Consider the following 21,019-nt stretch of genomic DNA (forward strand, 5'->3'; position numbering starts at 1 on the left):
CCTAGTAATTGGGATGCAGTCAACATCAACTTGGACCTTTAATGTAGTAAAACTTCCCAAGGTGCTTCGCAGCAGCAGGTTTTAAAGAGCGTCTTAAAAGAAGAGAAAGAGGTGGAGAGGTTTCGGGAGGGAATTCCAGAGCTTATGGCCTAGGCAGCTGAAGGTACTGCCGCCAATAGTGGGGGACGGACAAGAGGCCAGAATTGGAGGAACGCAGAGTTCTCGGAGGGTTGTGGGCTGGAGGAGGTCACAGAGGTAGGGAGGGGCGAGGTCATGGAGGAAGTTAAACACGAGAATGAGAATTTTAAAATGGAGATGTTGGTGGACCGGGAGCCAAGTTAGGTCAGCGAGCACAGGGGCGATGGGTGAAGGGGACTTGGCGTGAGTTACGATAAGGTTGGCAGAGTTTTGGATGAGCTTAAGTTTATGGAGGGTGAAAGATGGGCGGCCGGCCAGGAGAGCGTTGGAATAGTCGAGTCTGGAAGTAACAAAAGCATGGATGAGGGTTTCAGCAGCAGATGGGCAGAGATGGGGTTGGTGGTGGAGCTGGGGTGAGAGCTGCACACATTTAAAATGAAGGAGGGCATACATAGAGAAACAAAAATCTCCGACCAGCACTGACTTTTTTTTCCTTGAGAAGGACGAAGCCAGCCGAACAACAGGGGCACCTTGAGTGGCCATCTCTTGCTGGGGACACTTAACAGAATTTGTGAACCTCGAAGCCAACAGCCAAACATTAATATATATTTCCACTTTTTGGATACTATTTCTACTTAAGTTTTAGTTTCAACTGATGAACTTCCTTAAAACAAGAAGTGGTGCTTGGAAAGGCCTAAGGCCTGGGAGAAGGTAACTTGTCTAACTGATCAGCTGGGAAGGGAAGAATATTTGACAGAAAAAATGTAAATGAAACTAGCAGTGCAACAGAAAAAAAGGGTTAACTGCAGCAAGAGGCTGAACAGGATTCCCTGATTTTCTACAACCAAAAACATTTAATTAAGTCTGCTCTTGTGTGGAGTATAAAATGTTAGAACAGATCTCAGATAATTATATGTTTAATGGAACACAATTTCCGCTCTTTCCTCGCAGCACAATCGCCAGCTGCACAAGTAACTGCTTTATTAGAATTTTAAAAGAAATATTTAGAACAACTAAAACAAATACATGAATAAATAAGAGGTTGCTCACAATGGAGAGCTGTGATGTTTTCAGGTCTTAGCAACAAAACACCCATTTATTTATTTTATATTTTAATTTGTGCTAAAAGGGGGCCGGGGGCGGGTGGAACACCAGTACGCACAGAAGCGAAGATTTGAATGATAGCATTGGCTCAGATAGTGTACCTCAGATGTGACTAGTCCTGTCGGCAGTATTGTCCTACCCACAAGCTGAATACAGGAGGGAAATGATACCACTCGTATTGGTGATATCTTCAATCTCATCAGATGTATGTATCATCACCTGCACTCTCCTCACCCTCCCAGTTCATAATTGATCAGCGCACCCGTAACTAGCCAAAACACGCAGATATCAGTCGGATGGCTTACAAGGAGCCCATGTGAGGCACAACAATTTTAACTTTGGAGCCAAAGGAGAAAAGTAGAAGTACAGAGGGGCAGTAGTGTTGTACCATCTTCTCACCGCTTTACTGGATGGTTTGGCAGTGACTTGACGGTGCAGTGAGCTACCAGACCAACTATCGACTTAAAGCAGTGGTAGGATGGCACCAGCATGGTGCGCTTCTGATTTCGGCTGCAAACTGAAGGAAGAGAAGGGGGCACGGGGGATGGGGGGGGGGGCGGTGGGGGAGAGATAGGGGAAATGAGCAAATGGAAAAGTATGACTCTCAAAAATCTGCACTTGACAGCAGCCAGTCACAGAAAGGCCCGACTGCTAATCATCGGTTCACTCTTCCAGTAGGAGCATAGCTAAGGTACACAGTATGTGTGTGAACCGGGAAAGGGGAAGTCAATGTGTGGGCCCAAATGGGGGGGGAGGGAGGGAGGGGTAGGAGATTTTTTTTCCCTAAAGGAGAACAAAAATTAATTATTTTTCACTGTGCCAAAAGCTATCTGGGTGGGAATTAAAGCATAGCACAGTTGTGTTTCACAGAACAACACACTAAAGATATATTACCTCTGCCACCAGATGGCGCTATTGTTACATCACTCGGGCCTCCTGTTCTGACTCCATTTTTAAACATCTGTCCTTCAGCCGGTTGAAGCTGCCAGTTCAGCCCAAGGAGGTGCATTGCTTAAGTAGGGAAGGGAGGGAAAAATATTAAAAGTGCTCATTAATATTTAGACGGCGTTTAAAGATATATCTAATATAGAATGACCATGTTATTTCATTGTAATGAACTGTTGATTATTAGTCAATAAACTTGCTGTGAAGCAGCTTCCTATCCTTCCACATTGAACCACTGCACTGTTCATTACTCATAAGGACTTGGCTTTGGTTTCCATAAGATTTCATTCTGGAGCTAAAATTGAGATTTACACCAGGTTCAGTGGCCTGAACCTGAAGCTTGCATCATCAAAAACACCGCTCCTCAAAAAATATTTCACTGTTCATCAGCAGAAGCGAAAGCTTCAATTTTTCATCACTGGTTAATAAATGCAAGTGTTATCAGCCACAAGTCCAAAAACAAGACACTGCAGATCATGGGATTTAGCATGAGCCAGTGTGTCAGCTTAAGTGTGAGACATGAGAGCCAGCCTGGGACACTGCGTCTAATGCAGGAATCAGCCAAATGCACTGTGCAAGACAAGGGAGGTACTGTGTCAAAAGTTGGAGTGATAGCTATGCATTGTGTGAAAAGTGAGAGTCAACTTGAGGTGCAGGGCAAAATATGTGAATCAGCTTAAGATATTGGCCTAGAAATTGGCCTGAGGCGCCCAAGCGGCGCAAAGTTCGCCTGGGCGCTGGAATTTGTGCTGCGATCGCCGCAAATTCAGTTGAAGTGCCCCTAGAGGGAGACGGGGTGCGGCTTGAGGCGCTCCACGTCCCTCTTAGGGCGCTGAAAGTGAATTTCGCAGCGCTACGTGCTGCAGCGCCACACGCTGCGGCACGGCACGCTGCGGTACTGCAGGCCTTCCTCCCACTGTTAAGGGGGAGGGGCCTGCAACAGCACGCGCCCCGATCGCGAGTGCCGGCAAAAGAGCCCGGCACCAAGGAGAAGTGCCGGGCTCTCGGGAAACAGCCGGCAATGCCGCGGGGGGGATCAGGAGGCCGGGGATGGAGGTGCTGGCAGGCGGCCGCCGAAAAAGCGGCCGCCCCGCACCTCCACCGGCGCAGCAAGGCCCCGTGAACCGGGCGCGGGTAGCGAACAGCGCTACAGCGGCGTTCGCTACCAAATATTGCGTTCGGGGCGCTGCGCACACCGATGACGTCATTGGTGGCGGCGCAGCGCAAAAGGCTAATGCCACCATTAGCGCCCCTGCTGAATACCGCGGGAGGCGCAGCCAGTGGCGCTACAGCCACTGACTGCCTCTTTAGGCGCTAACAGGTGGTGCTACTCACCCAATTTTTCCCCCATTGTGTCAGATGGAGGCACAATGCGCATCCCTGATTTTAAACACTCCACAACTGGCGGCTGTGCCTTCAGCTGCCTGGGTCTAAGCTGTGGAATCCCCTCCCTAAACCTCTCCGTCTCTCTCTCTCTCTCCTCCTTTGAGACACTCCTTAAAACCTACCTCTTTGACCAAGCTTTTGGTCATCTGTCCTAATATCTCTTACGTGGCTCGGTCTCAAATTTTGTTTGATAACGCTCCTGTGAAGCACCTTGGGATGTTTTACTGTGTTAAAGGCACTATATAAATGCGAGTAGCTGTTGTTGCAGTGTGAGATGTGGGCGTCAGCCTGAGATGTAATGCGAAGCAAACAGGAGGCACAGTTTGAGGCATTGCAGTCAGCCTGAAGTACTGTGTGACAGTGCAAGCCGTGGGATTCTTCCCTCATAGCAACAGCATGCGGCCAAAGAACTTTTATCCTTCTGTCACTTATTAGTGCGAATCAGAGATGCACAAAGTGCATGTAAATTCACATTGTGTAACAATGCTTTTGGTAACCCTTTCTCCCTTTTTGAGACTTTATACCCGAAATATTCAACATCTGTAATATTGAACGCTAAATCTAGTTGAGTTGATCACTGGTGGGGAGGGGGGGGGGTGCGGATATTTTTCGGGCCGGAGGGATTTGTAGCACCGTTGCCAGTTGGTAGCAGTATCCCATTTTTTTAAAAAAGCACCAACACATCAGACAAACCACCTATGCGATCAGTCCCTACTATGCCCCATAAACGTACCCAAGGCCCCACATGCTGGGATTCCTGCTTTACACTATTGCTGTCTGTGAGCTTAACCACTCGGTAGCACCTTCGAGCGCTGGGGTTCTGTATTATTGGGTGCCAGGCACCTACTACACGTATGATGTGCTGAGGTCAGAGCAGGGTCAGTGCCTTGGGTGCTAGGAGCATGTGCCGCAACCGTGTGCAAGGATCCATCAAGCCACAAAACTCATACAAATGAAGGGTTCCTCATAATTTGGTTTGAGTGCCTGAGTGTGTTCCAGATACTTTGTGGCCATTTATAGACTGGACTCTTCAGGGAGCACTTGTGGGAGGGCGGGCCCGGGGGGGGGAGAACACACATCCTACCTGCACGGAGCAGGGGTAAGCTTCTCCCTGCTTGTCTGGCTGTGACTACTCTGTGAGGGCTTTAGCTTGCAGCTGGAAGAATTGTAGCCCCAGCGACAAGTCTATCCCTTCAGACCCCATAAATGAGCAAGATTGGCGCGTGGAGGCGGTGGGGAGTTACGATCGCGGCAGCATGGCACTCACCGTCTTCTCGCCGACCCCGCGCCAAACACGACAGGGGTGTTTTTGATCAGCGGGTAAAGCGTTTGCTCCAGGCAGACAGGCAGTCAGGCGAGGGCCTCACTGTCATTCAAAAGCCGGTATTTGACAATGCCAATCAGGCCCCGACACTATTTTAACTCTGTGCTATGAGTTGGCACCTGGTGCCAACCTCGTCGGGGGGATCCAGCGCCAAGCAACAGCAAGCTCAGAAGAGGGTTGTGAAGTTAAGTTTTTTTTAAAGAAGTGTTCCTCTGGGCCCCACCTTTCCCCTGGCCCAGGCTTCCCTCTTTCCTCCCACAACTGCGATCGCCTACTGCCTTCCCCTCCCATGAGCCACACTGATTCCTGGCCGCAGCCTCCTTCCGCACTCGCCCAACTCCCGCCTACTGGCCTCATTGTCTACACAGTGTCTCTCCTCCTCTCCCCATACACACACGGTACAGTGCCATTGTCTACACAGTGGGCAGGATTTTCATTGGGCTGTGGAGGCGGGATTGGAGACATGTGGGGGGATAAAATCCCGAAATCGGGGGGCACGAACCCATCCTGCCTCCATGCCAGTTTCAAAGGAGGCGGGTACCCAACCCACACTGGGACCCGCCTCCCCGAGGCGGGAAGGGGATTAGTGCCAATTAACTGCCTGTTAACAGATAGTTAACAGGCAGTTTTTAGTCTAATCCCTATTTTCATTGTTGAAATGTGGGATTCCCAATGGCTCCAAACCACGCCAAGTTAGCGAGATGGGCTGTCGGGATGAAGGGCTTGGAAGGGTCGAGGTGTTCAGGTGAGTGATGGGTGCATGAGTGCAGAGGTAAGTGTGTTTGGTGTGTGTAAAGTGTTTAAAGAAGTTGTACTTACATTTACATACCTTTACAGCCTTCCTTCCTTCAGGTCTCGGGAATCCCTCATCTCACTGGCACAGAAAGCAGAATGGCCGCGATCTGTCAAAAATTCCAGCATTCAGGTTTCTGTTCCAGGGAGATCTCTAAATCATCCTGACAGGAAGGAATTAACTTAGAGTACAGATTGTCAGTGTTTGACAGCTTCAAACAGCTGTCGAACGCAGATACTTCATCTGTCAAAAGGTCTTGACAGATGAAATATCAATCTGTGACGTCACCTGTTGCCGGGTGGCCCTAAATTGGCCTACTGAGCCCGCTGGGTGGGCTCAACAAGGTCAATCAAGTCAAAATCACATGGGTTGGCTACAACTCGATGGAGGCGGGACTACAACCAGCCCAGTGTCTCTCCTTCTCTCCCCATGCACACACGGTACAGTGCCATTGTCTACAGTGTCTCTCTTCCACGCCACCACCGCCATACATACACAATAAACTCCCACAAAGAAAATGATGACAGTCATCGATTGGGGTTCTACAGAAATGGGTCCTGGGAATTTCACTAAAACAGGACGTCTGGGTTACAAGGTCCTTTAATCTGTAAGGAGGCAGTGGGCAGAAGGACTGGGGAAGTGGAATGTCACTGCTGTCTCAGACTTGATCTTCCAGAATTCCAAGTGGAATTGCTTCCACAAAATATACAAACGTATTGTTTACATTTCAAGACCCTTGCTCCGTCCATGACTCAGACCTGATTCACCTGAACTTGTTACATGAAATGTTGAAAAAAAAACTGAAGTGTTGTAATAAGAATCTCCAAAAAAAGGAGCTGCTTAACATGGATGAGAAACACGGAGGGTGAACTCTACATGGGTTCATACCTCGTAATGTTTGGGTAATCAAAAGGCAAAATTAGTTAAATCTAGAAGTGACAACTGCAAATATAATTCTGGGACCTCTGTATTTACACCTTTCTGCTCACAACACCCAAAGGAAATAATTAATAGACATCCTCAGAATCATGGTGCTCTTTTGCACTCATTTTGAAGAAGTGCATATTTCAACGGGTAAAATAACCAAACACCCTGCTTAAAAATGATTAGTTAGCTCTACTCATAAAAAGTTAATTTGGGAGAAAGAGGACGTTTGAGCAGTAATGAATTCCTCGGAGTAAAAGGTTGGATAGTACATCATTTTGTAATCGTTGTGTCAGAAATGAGGTAATAATTGAAAACACTATGGGTGAATAATTATGCCATTTCACAATGTAAATTTTACTTTATGACAGACTGGCAGCTTTTCACTTCCTGTTTTTTTTTTTTTGCTCTTGTACCTCAGGCACTCATTTCCAAGAAAACTGTCAAACACAGCAGCAGCACTCTAACTGCAGGCCAAGCGCCAGACTCCTACTTGGGGCCTCTGCGATCAAATCCTCACCAGAACAAGAGGTCCTCGTCCAGGTGGACCTGGGCTCAAATCCCCTGCTGAAAGTCGGATTTCTATCTAGAAGGGTCAGGGTTTAAATCCCTTGTCCGAGCTTGGACTCCTCTCTAGATATAGAGTCATAGAGTTATACAGCACAGAAAGAGGCCCTTCGGCCCATCGTGTCTGCCCTGATTTAAACCCAAAAGCAAATGGAATGGGCAGTGTCTTGTTTTGCACACTTTGTACAAAACTAATAAATTGCAGGACAACGGAGTATTACAGTTTAAACTCTTCTAATGAAGCATCAGGTCTGTAAGCTTTCTCAATCAATACAGCACCGTGTGGACAAGATGGAGTCAGGGCCCTGGGTCCTCCAAAAAAATAGCAGTCCTTACAGATACCTGCAGGCCAATGACAACTCAGCATGTGATCACATGTGAATATAATAGGTATTCCTTACAGATGCCTGCGGGCCAATGACAATTCAATATGCAAATGTTACAGGCAGGAAGACAATTAATGGTCTGATCAGCAGGCAGGTATTTCATGTGTTCCAATTGCCAACCAACACAACCCTGATTTCCCACATTACAACAGTGACTACACTCCAAAAGTACTTCATTGGCTGTAAAGCTCGTTGAGATGTCCGGTGGTCGTGAAAGGCACTATATAAATGCAAGTTTTTCTTTCTTTGATAATAAGAGAGCAACATACAGTGTATTGCAATACTATCTCAAATCCCTTGTTGCAGGTCGGACTCTAGTCCAGATGGGCCTGGGTTAAAATCCCTGGTTAAAGGGTGGGCTCATCCAGATCAGGCCTTGTTTCCAGTTTCTATTTGAGGGCTGAACAGTCAAAGGTGCACATGTTCAAATCCCATCCTCTACTTGTACATGTTAAGTAATTGAGTGCTGCAGTATAATACACCCATCTATATAATAGTGTGTGTTTTTAGGGTGTAATAGTTCTCTAATATCTTTGATGCTAAATTATACCGATTTCAGGCCTCAAACGGCTGTGGCAAAACTGGTGAGAAAAAGGACCATTCAAAATCGGTTTTGATATCACAGCTTCCCTGCACTGTGACATCTATTTATTACCTACATTAATACTACGTTAGTTTCAGAGTGCATGTTGGCTTGGGATAGTCCCATCTTGTTTTATCTGTTTCATGTTTCTTGCTATAAACGCGCAAGGAGGCGGGAGTAGCATTATTTGATACAGGCCCTTCAGCCTGCTTGTTTGTGGGAGGAAGAAGTCATAGGTACGTAGTATGGTCAGTAGGGCGGTGAGGTCAGAGATCTGGGGCTGACAAAAGAGCATCAGAGGCACAAGGGACAAGAAAGACTTCAGAACCATGGAACAAGGGAGGGAGGTGTAATGGCAGAGAAGAGGAAGGGGAAGGGATCAAATGCTTGGAAAAAAAGGATGAGTCAATGGTATTGACCATGATATTCCCTAATAACTAAATAGCAAGATTCTTCTTGTTGCTATTCCATTTAAAAGCAAACATACCACATGCCCTAGATACATTACAAAGAGAGGCCATAGTTCATGGAAAAATTAATTTGAACAAATAAAAGGCGAAGATTGCAAGGAAAAATCCAAGTTGGAGAAGGATAAAAACACAATAGTGTCCACTTACAATTAATTTAGGTGAAAAAGGCAGACCTTTCATACAGTACTTGATCAGCTTTTGTCCAAAGGGTATTGTTCAAATAGATTAACATTGATTCTCTTTAAATATATAGGGCAAAACACAGATAGAATGTTACTGAAAGTAGAAACTCCACAGCTACCATAACAGACCATATTTCCATCTGAGGCTGACCAGATAATTCCCAAGAAAGGCTACCTCAAAATGGAGGTATACATATCCAACACCAAGGCTGCTCCCATTGCATTCTACTTGTAGCAGGTTTCCAACTGAAAAGTACTCTAAGCTGCAGTGGTTCCAATGAGCAGTTTTGGGGTGTTTTTGGTAACCCAAGATGTTTTGGGTACGGTGGGATAGTGGCTATGTTACTGAACTAGTAATCCAGAGGCCGGGACTAATGATCTGGACGACACAAGTTCAAATCCCACCATGGCAGCTGGGGAATTTAAATTCAGTTAATTAAATAAATCTGGAATAAAAAGCAAGCATCAGTAATAGTGACCATGAAACTACCGGATTGTCGTAAAAACCCATCTGGTTCACTAATGTCCTTTAGGGAAGGAAATCTGCTGTCCTTACCTGGTCTGGCCTATATGTGACTCCAGACCCACAGCAATGTGGTTGACTCTTAACTGCCTAGCAAGCCACTCAGTTGTAACAAACCGCTACGAGAAGCAATAATAAGAATAAAACCGGACGGACCACTCGGCATCGCTACGGACACAATAATGGCACATACAGCCCAGTCGACCCTGCAAAATCCTCCTCACCAACCTCTGGGGACTTGTGCCAAAATTGGGAGAGCTGTCCCACAGACTAGTCAAGCAACAGCCTGACATAGTCATACTCACAGAATCATACCTTTCAGCCAATATCCCAAACTCCTCCATCACCATCCCTGGCTATGTCCTGGCACCGTGGTATAGAGTCGGGAAGGAGTGGCTCTGGGAGTCCTCAACATTGACTCCGGACCCCATGAAGTCTCATGGCTTCAGGTCAAGCATGGGCAACGAAACCTCCTGCTGATTACCACCTACCGCCCTCCCTCAGCTGATGAATCAGTACTCCTCCATGTTGAACACCACCTGGATGAAGCACTGAGAGTAGCAAGGGCACAGAATGTACTCTGGGTGGGGGACTTCAATGTCCATCACCAAGCGTGGCTCGGTAGCACCACTACTGACCGAGCTGGCCGAGTCCTGAAGGACATAGCTGCCAGTCTGGGCCTGCGACAGGTGGTGAGAGAGCTAACACGAGGGAAAAACCTACTTGACCTCGACCTCACCAATCTACCTGTCGCAGATGCATCTCTCCATGACAGCATTGGTAGCAGTGACCACCATACAGTCATTATGGAGACGAAGTCCCGTCTTCACACTAAGGACACCCTCCATCGTGTTGTATGGCACTACCAGTACACCTACAACACTGGGATCTACCCAAATGGCATAGATTCAGAACAGATCCAGCAGCTCAAAACTAGGCATCCATGAGATGCTGTGGGCCATCAGCAGCAGCAGAATTGTATTCCACCACAATCTGTAACCTCATGGCCCAGCATATCCTTCACTCTACCATTACCATCAAGCCAGAGGACCAACCCTGGTTCAATAAGGAGTGTAGAAGAGCATGCCAGGAGTAGCACCAGGTGTATCTTAAAATGAGGTTCCAACCTGGGGAAGCTGCAACAGAGGACTACATGCATGCTAATATGCGGAAGCAGCATGTTTTAGACAGGGCTAAGCGATCCCACAATCAACGGATCAGATCAAATCTCTGCAGTCCTGCCACATCTAGTCGTGAATGGTGGTGGACCATTAAACAACTAACGGGAGGAGGAGGCTCCAAGAATATCCCCATCCTCAATGATGGTAGAGCCCAGCACATGAGTGCAAAAGACAAGGCTGATGCGTTTGCAATCATCTTCAGTCAGAAGTGCCGAATGGATGATCCATATCGGCCTCCTCCTGAGGTCCCCACCATCACAGAAGCCACTCTTCAGCCAATTCGATTCACTCCACATGATATCAAGAAATGGCTGAGTGCACTGGATACAGCAAAGGCTATGGACCCTGACAACATTCCGGCTGTCATGCTGAAGACTTGTGCTCAGAACTGCCACACCTCTAGCCAAGCTGTTCCAGTACACCTACAACACTGGCATCTACCCAACAATGTGGAAAACTGCCCAGGTATGTCCTGTCCACAAAAAGCAGGACAAATCCAACCTGGCCAATTACCGCCCCATCAGTCTACACTCAATCATCAGCAAAGTGATGAAAGGTGTCGTTGACAGTGCTATCAAGCGGCACTTACTCACTAATAACCTGCTCACTGATGCCCAGTTTGGGTTCCGCTAGGACCACTCGGCTCCAGACCTCATTACAGCCTTGGTCCAAACATGAACAAAGGAGCTGAATTCCAGAAGTGAGGTGAGCGTGCCTGCCTTGGACATCAAGGCAGCATTTGACCGAGTGTGGCATCAAGGAGCCCTAGTAAAACTGAAGTCAATGGGAATCGGGAGGAAAACTCTCCACTGGCTGGAGTCATACCTAGCACAAAGGAAGATGGTTGTGGTGGTTGGTGGCCAATCATCACAGCCCCAGGACATTGCTGCAGGAGTTCCTCAGGGCAGTGTCCTAGGCCCAACCATCTTCAGCTGCTTCATCAACGAACTTCCCTCCAACATAAGGTCAGAAATGGGCATGTTCGCTGATGACTGCACAGTGTTCAGTGCCATTTGCAACTCCTCAGATAATGAAGTGGTCGATGCCCACATGCAACAAGACCTGGATGACATTCAGGCTTGGGCTGATAATTGGCAGGTAACATTCATGGCACACAAGTGGCAGGCAATGACTATCTCCAACAAGCGAGTGTCTAACCACTGCCCCTTGTCATTCAATGGCATTACCTTCGCTGAATCCCCCACCATCAACACCCTGAGGGGTCACCATTGACCAGAAAATTAACTGGACCAGCCACATAAATACTTTGGCAACAAGAGCAGGTCAGAGGCTAAGTATTCTGCGGTGAGTGTCTCACCTCCTGACTCCCCAAAGCCTTTCCACCATCTACAAGGCACAAGTAAGGAGTGTGAAACATAGAAACATAGAAGATAGGAGCAGGAGTAGGCCATTCGGCCCCTCGAGCCTGCTCCGCCATTCAATGCGATCATGGCTGATCATCCAAGTTCAGTACCCGGTACCTGCTTTCTCCCCATACCCCTTGATCCCTTTAGCCTTAAGAAATATATCCAACTCCTTCTTGAATATATTTAATGAATTGGCCTCGACTGCCTTCTGTGGTATCCTTAGACTGTGACCCCTGGTTCTGGATTCCCCGACCATCAGGAACATCCTCCCTGCATCTAGTCTGTCCAGTCGTGCCATAATTTTATAAGTTTCAATGAGATCCCCTCTCACCCTTCTAAACTCCAGCGAGTACAAGCCCAATCGATGACTGCAGCTCCAACAACACTCAAGAAGCTCAACACCATCCCGGACAAAGCAACCTGCCTGATTGGCACCCCATCCACCACCTTAAACATTCACTCCCTCCATCACCAGCGTACCGTGGCTGCAGTGTGTACCATCTACAAGATGCACTGCAACAACTCGCCAAGGCTCCTTCGGCAGCACCTCCCAAACCTGCAACCTCTACCACCTAGGAGGATAAGGGCAGCAGGCACAGGGGTACACCACCACCTCCAAGTTCCCCTCCAAGTCACACACCATCTTGACTTGGAAGTATATCGCCGTTCCTTCATCGTCGCTGGGTCAAAATCCTGGAACTCCCTCCCTAACAGCACTGTGGGAGTGCCTTCACCACACGGACTGCAGCGGTTCAAGGCGACGGTTCACCACCACCTTCTTGAGGGCAATTAGGGATGGGCAATTAATGCTGGTCTTGCCAGCGACATCCAGATCCCAGGAACGAATAACAAATGAATGATCAGCTGAAGTATTTTTTTGATACCACTTTGTAATTGCGGAAACAGAATTTTAATTTCACTGTTATATCCCCGATGAGTAACATAAATATTGAATGGCTGCCAGTTGGTTACAAAAGCATTTCATTTGGGGGCTTCAGATGATCTCATTTGTTATCCTTTTGAGCCCCGAGATTGAATTACTGCCTGTGATCTACCACTGCCATCTTTGTTTCTTAATATCTAGTTATCACCCTTTGTTGTTAACTGTTTCTTTTGTTCCACTGCCATTGTGTGATAATGCAAAATGACAAAGTGTGGTGAAGGGCAGTTACACATTGGAGGGTTGAGATGAAATAACAAAACCCCAAAAGTGCAGCTTGCATGGTTTATCAATTTTGTTTCAATATTGAGGTGTCTTATAGAAACATAGAAGATAGGAGCAGGAGTAGGCCATTCGGCCCCTCGAGCCTGTTCTGCCATTTAATGAGATCATGGCTGATCATCCAAATTCAGTACCCTGTCCCTGCTTTCTTATGTTCTTGAAGCATGCTCAAGCCTGTAATTCTGTGTAACACACAATGCTGGGGTTTGTGGGTGGCGAGGCTTATAGTGCTTGTGGCAAGTGTTTGTCCAGTGATGCTGGGCAATGACAAACTGGAACTGGCGTGTTGACATATCGTACGATTTGGAGTGAAGTGCTATTGGTTTTTATTTCACTGCATGATATAGACAATAGTGTGTCACATATATTACATATAGAACACCGGAGGGACAGCAGTGGATTACCAGCAAGTAATTGAATTGAGAGATTCGGATGGCGTGACGAACCAGAACAGTAAAGCTGAAGTCGTTTGTTAATCACATTGGATTATTGCCCATTGTCCTCTGTCAGACACTGGTATTTTCGAATCTTATATATTTTACTTCTACAATTGCCAATGCTGCCCCTGGGTGATCAGGCAAAATTATGGGAACTCAGAATATTGGGTCTTAACACAAAATAAAATGGGACCTCAAAGAATACTGTGCTCTTTCAACAGTGAATTATAAATGTATTCACCATCCATATAAAGTTAACGAGGTTACATTCCTCCATTACCCCATTTGTGCTGTAATTTTCTTCAAATAAAATGAACATTGGTGGAAGATGCAACAAATTAAGAAAACTAAACAAAAACAAATTACTCACAGGTAGTTGTGGTTATTCGCTATTAGAGAAATTAGTTTGTATCTCGTTTAATGTCTAATTGCTCACACAGGTTCACCGTAAGAGGTGCCCAAGAGGTTTAAATGCAAGAAAGTCACTAATCTCAAGGAAACCAAAACAGCATATACCGATCTCCAGTCTCACCTCTCACTCCCAGGAGCAAACATGCTACCTAGCAACCAGCAATTCAACATTTTGTCTCCTTGTTGCTTTGGCTATTCTCCCTGCTGTACGATGGCAGGCATGCAGATTTTTTTTTTGCTTTTGAAATTACAGATCTCTCTTCAAACTAAGTCATTTTTTTTGGTGGGGGGGAGATTTTGAGAGGAAGGTGCTGTTATTGCACCTTTGTTTTATGGTATTTACCAAGGCAATTACAATCAGCCTACCACCAGCTGTGTCCTTCAAAAATAAAGTCTAAAACCGGAAGCCTGATGTAATCCCACATGTAATGGAAAAACTCAATTGTATTTCAAAAGCACCACTCTTCATTCCCAAGCTTCAGCTTTGCCTTCTTTCTGCAACTGTTCACTGTAGAAGTCAAGGTCTTGTTCGTTTTAACAATCATACTCTTTTCTATATCTATGACACATGAATCAGTGGATATTCAGGGCTTTGCCAGTTTGCAATGAAAGGCATTCAGAAAAGCAGTGTTATTGAGACAAAAAGCACATACTGGATCTTCTTTGTGATCTTAAGTGAGTAATGTTTATAAAATTTATTCTTGCCACTTCCCTATTTAATGACTTACTCCTTTCCCTTCTTTAGATTCTCCCACCCTCTGCACATCTCTCTCTCTCTCTTGCTCTCTCTCTCTCTCTCTCTCTCTCTCGAGCAAGATATTGGGAAAGCAATCCATTCTGAACCCTCTGCTTTTGAACTAGCTGCTGGGAGCTTAATGAGATTGGTACAGGCTAGCTCACCCTCTGTTCTTCTACTTCCCTCTCTGGGAATTTGCCTTGTCACCTTTCTGCCACCCCTGCTCCCCTTCTGCACATAGCATTGTGAGAGGTGTGCAAAATCATGAAGGGCTGTGATAGAGTAAATAAGGAGAAACTGTTTCCAGTGGCAGAAGGGTCAGTAATCAGAGGACACCGATTTAAGGTAATTGGCAAAAGACCCGCCATGAGGAAACATATTTCTACATGCGTTGTTGTGGTCTGGTGGTGAAAGCAGACTTAATAGTAACTTTCAACAGGAAGTTGGATAAATGCTTGAAGGGAAAAAATTTGCAGGGCTACGGGGAAAGAGCAGGGGAGTGGGAATAATTGGATAGCTCTACCAAAGAGCCGGTACAAGCACGTTGGGCTGAATGGCCTCCTTCTGTGCTGTATCATGCTATGATCTGATACAGACTGGGCTTAAACCAGGGTATATGACATGGACAATCATACTCTATGCTTACCTCAAAATTACAATGGGGCTGCTTTGCGCCTCCCGTTAACGGGGCGCGAAGCCACTAGCGCCTGGGCGCGGCACCGCTAACGCCTCCCGCGAAGTTCAGTGGGAGGTTAGTGGCGGCAGTAGTCGGTAGAGCCCCGCGGTGCTGCGCCTCCGGCAATGACGTCATCGCTGTGCGCAGCGCCCAGGCCGCAAACTTCGGTCGCGTCCCCTGACCTAACGCTGGACAACATGTCCGACAGAGTCAGGGGGGCGTTTTTGCAGTCGCGGCGGCGCAAATTAAAGGGTAGGTGCCAGGCGGCCATTTTTTTTGGGCCGCATGCCAGCACCTACCCTCTACCGCTTCTTCAAGCGGGGTCATGGCCGCGAATGGTCTAGCAGGGCCCCAGTGCACGCTGCGCTAGACTCCTCCCCTTTAATCAGGGGAGGGAGGCCTGTAATACCACAGTGCTACATGCCGACGCACGTGGCGCTGTTGCACCTAGCGCTGCTGCACCTAGCGCCGCGATATTGAATGGTAGCGCCCCAGGAAGGAGGGGGAGCTACCACTCAATTCACGGCGTGGGGCACTAACTTTTTCAGGATGCTAAAAGTAGCATCCCAGCGAAGTTAGCGCCCCAAAGGGGGCGCGATTGAATTTTCCCCCCAATGTCTTGATTTATTTCATATTTTCTCCTATTTTTCTCAATCTTGCTGAGTGCTCTGACACTATAGATCCTGGCTATTAGTTCAGCAGCAAAACAAATTATACAGCTAGATAATACACAAAAGGTGGCTTGCCCCGTGCTGCAACTCATGCAGCACATGTGCATTAATGGGTACCAAAAAATTGCTAAAGAGAAAATAAAATGAGAGTAAACTAGGAAGAGACATCGGCCAGAATTTTCCCATTAAAAAAAACGGGTGTGTTTGGAGCGTGGGGGCAGTCAAATTGTTAAAAATGTGAATCCCGACCTAATCCCGCCTCCAACCCGCCCAACTTGTATTCCCGGGGGTTGGAAGACCAATCCGTGCCAGGGGGCGTTGCCGTAATTTAAATGTTGAAATGGGGTTGGAAGCCTCTATTTGCCCCCGCCATTTTGTTTTTAACTGCGTGTGGACGGGTTTCACTCATTCGTGAAACCCGGCAGTTAAACAGATGCGGGGACTGCTGCATCCAGGAGGTAAATGGCTTTATACCTACCCCCTGGATCCAGGTCCTGACCTAACCCACCCCCCCTGTGATCGGAAACCCCACCACGAGGTCTCCGATCGCATTTCCAGGCCTCACCCCCGCCAACGATGATGAGGCCAGTCACGATCTTCCAGTGGCCGGCTCTAATCCTCTGGCCCCCTGCTGATCCTCTGCCCCCTCCCACCAGCCCCCCCACCCCGATTCCTGACCGGCCCCCGCAATCCTCTCACCTCCCGATCGTCGAACCCCCTCCCGTTGATCTCTAATCCCCTCTCACCGATCCTGACCTCCCTTCGCCTATCCCGACCCCCCCTCCTGCGATCCCTCCCCTGGACCGACCCCTCGCAACTGAGGCCCAACCGCCCGCAGCCAGCCAGCCTCTCAAGCTGGCTGGCTGCAGGTGGTAAACTGAGGCCTCACATTCAAATTAGGTCCTGCTGGTAAAGTCAGTAGGGCCTGCAAAATTCCAGCCATAAAAAGATTGTGAAAGCTTCTGTAGATATGTAAAAAGGAAGAGATTAGCAAAAGTAAACGTGGGTCCCTTAGAGGCAGAGACAGGAGTAATTATAATGGGAAATAAGGAAATGGCAGAGACATTAAATTAATACCTTGTATCTGTCTTCACGGTAGAAGACACAAATAACATTCTGGAAATGTGGGGAACCAAGTGTCTAGTGATAATGAGGAACTTAAAGAAATTAGTATTAGTAAAGAAATTGTACTGGTGAAATTAATGGGATTAAGGGCTCAATTTTCCAAGCCCCAAGGAGGCGGGCATGGAGGCGGGACAGCACGTAAAATTGGAGAAATTGCCCTTTTGCCAGGAGGCGGGAGGATATGCAGCTTCGGGTCCCATCTCCTGGAGGCGGGAAAGGCTTTTAATCCTTTTAACTGCCTGTTAACAGGTAGTTAACAGGCAGAAAAGGGGATTAGTGCCATTTTACCTTCACAGGTGAAGGCTTCCCGACCTCGGAGAACCCCGCCGGGTTGGAGGAGATGTGGAGGAGGTCTGCGGCGGTCGGAGGCATCTGGAAGTAAGGTGTAGAGGTGAGTGATGGGTGCAAGTGTGGAGTGGTAAGTATGCAAGGTGAGTGATAAGTTTAAAAAAGTGTTCACTTACCTTTTTTTTATTTCTGTAGCCTTTAGCCGTGCTGGATCGGGAGAGCGGACATCCACCTTATCAATTTCAGGTAATGGCTGATGGACCCTCCGATCCATCAGACATCTGAAATTTACTTTTTTACAATGTTTTTTCAGTCCTCACCACAAAAACGAACCAAACTCAAGAGAATGTCAGTGTTTGACAGCTTCTCAGAGCTGTCAAACGTTGTCATTTCTTCTTTCAAGAAGCCTTGACAGGTCGCACATCTGACGTTGACGTGATCTGTCAGTGACTTCTTCCCTAACTGGCTTGCTGAGCCCGCCGGTCGGGCTTAACAAGCTCAATCAGGGGAAAATCCCTCTGAATGGTCAGGTGAGGATGGAGGCGGGACATTGACATGACAAGCAGCAGTCCCGCCTCCAAGTCGGCTCCATTGACAAAATCCAGCCCTAAAAGTCTCCTGGACCTGATGGCCTACATCCTAGGGTTTTAAAAGAGGTAGCTACAGAGATAGTGGATGCATTGGTTTTGATCTTCCAGAATTCCCTAGATTCTAGAAAGGTCCCCATGGATTGGAAGGTAGCAAATGTAACCCCACTAATCAAGAAAAGAGGGAGAGAGAAAACAGGGGACTATAGACCAGTTAGCCTGACATCAGTAGTAGGGAAAAATGCTAGAATCTATCATTAGGAACATGGTAACAGGGCACTTAGAAAATCATAACATGATTGGGCAGAGTCAACACGGATTTATTAAAGAGAAATTGTGTTTGACAAATCTGTTAGAGGTTTTTGAGGTTATAACTAGCAGGGTAAATAAGGGAGAACCAGTGGATGCAGTGTATTTGGATTTTCAAAAAGCATTTGATAAGAACATAAGAAATAGGAGCAGGAGTAGGCCATTTGGCCCCTTGAGCTTGCTCTGCCATTCAATAAAATCATGGCTGATCTTCTACCTCAACTTCACTTTCCTGTACTATCCCCATATCCCTTGATTCCCTTAATATTCAAAAATCTATCGATCTCTGTCTTGAATATACTCAACGACTGAGCCTCCTCAGCCCTCTGGGGTAGAGAATTCCAAAGATTCACCAACCTCCTGAGTGAAGAAATTTCTCCTCATCTCAGTCCTAAATGGCTGACCCCTTATTCTGAGGTGTCGCACAAGAGGTTATTACAAAAAATTAGGGCCAGTGGGATTGGGGGTAATATATTGGCATGGATTGAGGGTTGGTTAACGGAAAGAAAACAGAGTGTAGGTATAAACGAGTAATTTTTGGGTTGGCAGGTTGTAACTAGTGGGGTACCACAAGGTTCAGTGCTTGGGCCTCAGCTATTTACTATCTATGTCAATGACTTAGATGAGGGGATCGAGTGAAATGTAGCCAAGTTTGCTGATGATAAAGTTAGGTGGGAAAGTAAACTAGCACGCAAAGAGGATGCAAAGGGATATAGATATTTTAAATGAGCGGGCAAGAAAATGGCAGATGGAATATAATGTGGAGAAGTGTAAAGTTGTCCACTTTGGTAGGAAAAGCAGAGTATTTTTTAAATGGTGAGAGAATGGGAAATGTTGGTATTCAGAAGGACCTGGGTGTCACAGAAAGTTAACATGCAGGTACAGCAAGCAATTAAGAAAGCAAATGTTATGTTTGCCTTTATTACAAAGGCATTGGAGTATAAGAGTAAAGAAGGCTTACTGCAATTATATAGGGCCTTGGTGAGACCACACCTGGAGCACTGTGTACAGTTTTGGTCTCCTTACCTAAGGAAGATATATTTGCCTTAGAGGGGGTGCAACAAAGGTTCAGTGGGCTGATTCTCGGGATGAGGGGATTGTCCTATGAGGAGAGAGTGAGTAGACTAGGCCTATATTCCCTAGCGTTTAGAAGAATGAGAGGTGATCTCATTGAAACATATAAAATTCTTAAGGGGCTTGACAGGTTAGATGCTGGGAGGATGTTTACCCAGGCTAGGTAGTCTCGAACCAGAGGTTCACAGTCTCAGAATAAGGGGTTGGCCATTTAGGACTGAGATGAGGAGAAATTCTTTCACTCAAGGGTTTGGAATTCTCTATCTCAGAGAGCTGTGGAGGTTCAGTCATTGAGTTTATTCAAGACCGAAATCGATAGATTTTAGGATACTACGGGAATCAAAGGATATGGGGATAGTGTGGGGAGGTGAAGTTGAGGTAGAAGATCTCCCATGATCTTATTGAATGGGCCGAATGGCCTACTCCTGCTCTTTTTCTTATGTTCTTATGTACTTCAAGGGCTTTTTAGCAAGTTAATGGGACATCCATAAGTAATCACATGATAAAGCCTGTAGTGTACAATAAATTATTCAATAACCTTTATATAGAAATGGAACGTACTCTTTTATTGATTAAAAAATAAGATTATTTCTAGGGCGTGGCATTGTGGGAAGTGAGGAGTCATTTTTCGCAAGGTGACAGAGCTAAACACTGTCAGAATGTAATGGTGGAATGGCATTCCAATACTGCACATTAATGAAACACAGCAAGTGGTAATGTTAAAATCACAACCAAACTGTTCTGGATAGAAAACTCCTACTGTGATAAAAGTTTAGATGGTAATATTTTAAAAATTGTTTTGCATAAATGTTATCTGTAGCCTTAAACAACACTGTTAAGCTGTAGGGGTGCCATAACCAACTACTGGTTGGCTAGTTTAGATGTGCGCCTTCAATGAGATGCCAAGAACCAAATTGCCCAACTGTTGCATTGGCTACTTTGAAGCTTCGTATTTGGTTTCCAGCATCAGGTTAAAAAATGGAAATTTAAGTTTGCTACAGTACTCCATATTGTACATGTCTCTAGGTTTCACAGTTAGCGACTATTTGGTCAGGATCAGTTCCTGGAACAATTAGAAACAGCTTGCTCACTAAATTCCACCACAGTGCTGGCCCTGCAGCACACTTATATTGTGATGGGGTTTATTATTTGGAGCACCGCTAGATTTTACCATGTGCTTTTCTCAACCTTTATTTATCCCTATCTCTCTTATAACTGCATGAAAACAACCATTCCAGTGCCTCTCACCTGATGGCCTTCTTATATTCTGTATAAAGGAAACTCCTGACTGGTCCAGCGCTTCATGATCATTTATAATTAGTCCTCTACAGTACCATCTACACAGCTACATATAACAATAAGAATGTATTTGTTTAAAAAATAATAAAACGTAAACAGGCAGGAGCAATTAACATAATTTCTTTTAATATTTCTTATGAGATTTGATAATGATACATAATTTTTTTCTGCTTTTCTAAGTAGCTCAGACCTTATTACTTCTCTGGGCCAAATGGTAATAAAATTAACCGGATGGGAACTAATTGGGCCCCAGCCTCCTTCACAGCACTGCTTAGCACAAAAAACAGGAAAATAAGAGAGAAATTACATTC

General features: G+C 46.2%; 1 protein-coding gene across 7 annotated transcripts in view; it reads right to left on the reverse strand.

Moving 5' to 3' along the window:
* Positions 1-21,019, reverse strand: part of LOC147114145 (teneurin-2-like) — a 1,360,318-nt gene that overhangs the window by 254,902 nt on the left and 1,084,397 nt on the right. For all 7 annotated transcript variants that reach the window (XM_085995783.1, XM_085995782.1, XM_085995780.1 and 4 more), the window contains one exon: positions 2,137-2,253. In XM_085995783.1, the coding sequence (XP_085851909.1) occupies positions 2,137-2,253 (117 nt within the window). The remainder of the gene's footprint in view (positions 1-2,136; positions 2,254-21,019) is intronic.

Source organism: Somniosus microcephalus, chromosome 8 (genome assembly GCF_052327205.1).
Source record: "Somniosus microcephalus isolate GS21.2 chromosome 8, FLI_Smic_1.0, whole genome shotgun sequence".
Taxonomy (NCBI): domain Eukaryota; kingdom Metazoa; phylum Chordata; class Chondrichthyes; order Squaliformes; family Somniosidae; genus Somniosus; species Somniosus microcephalus.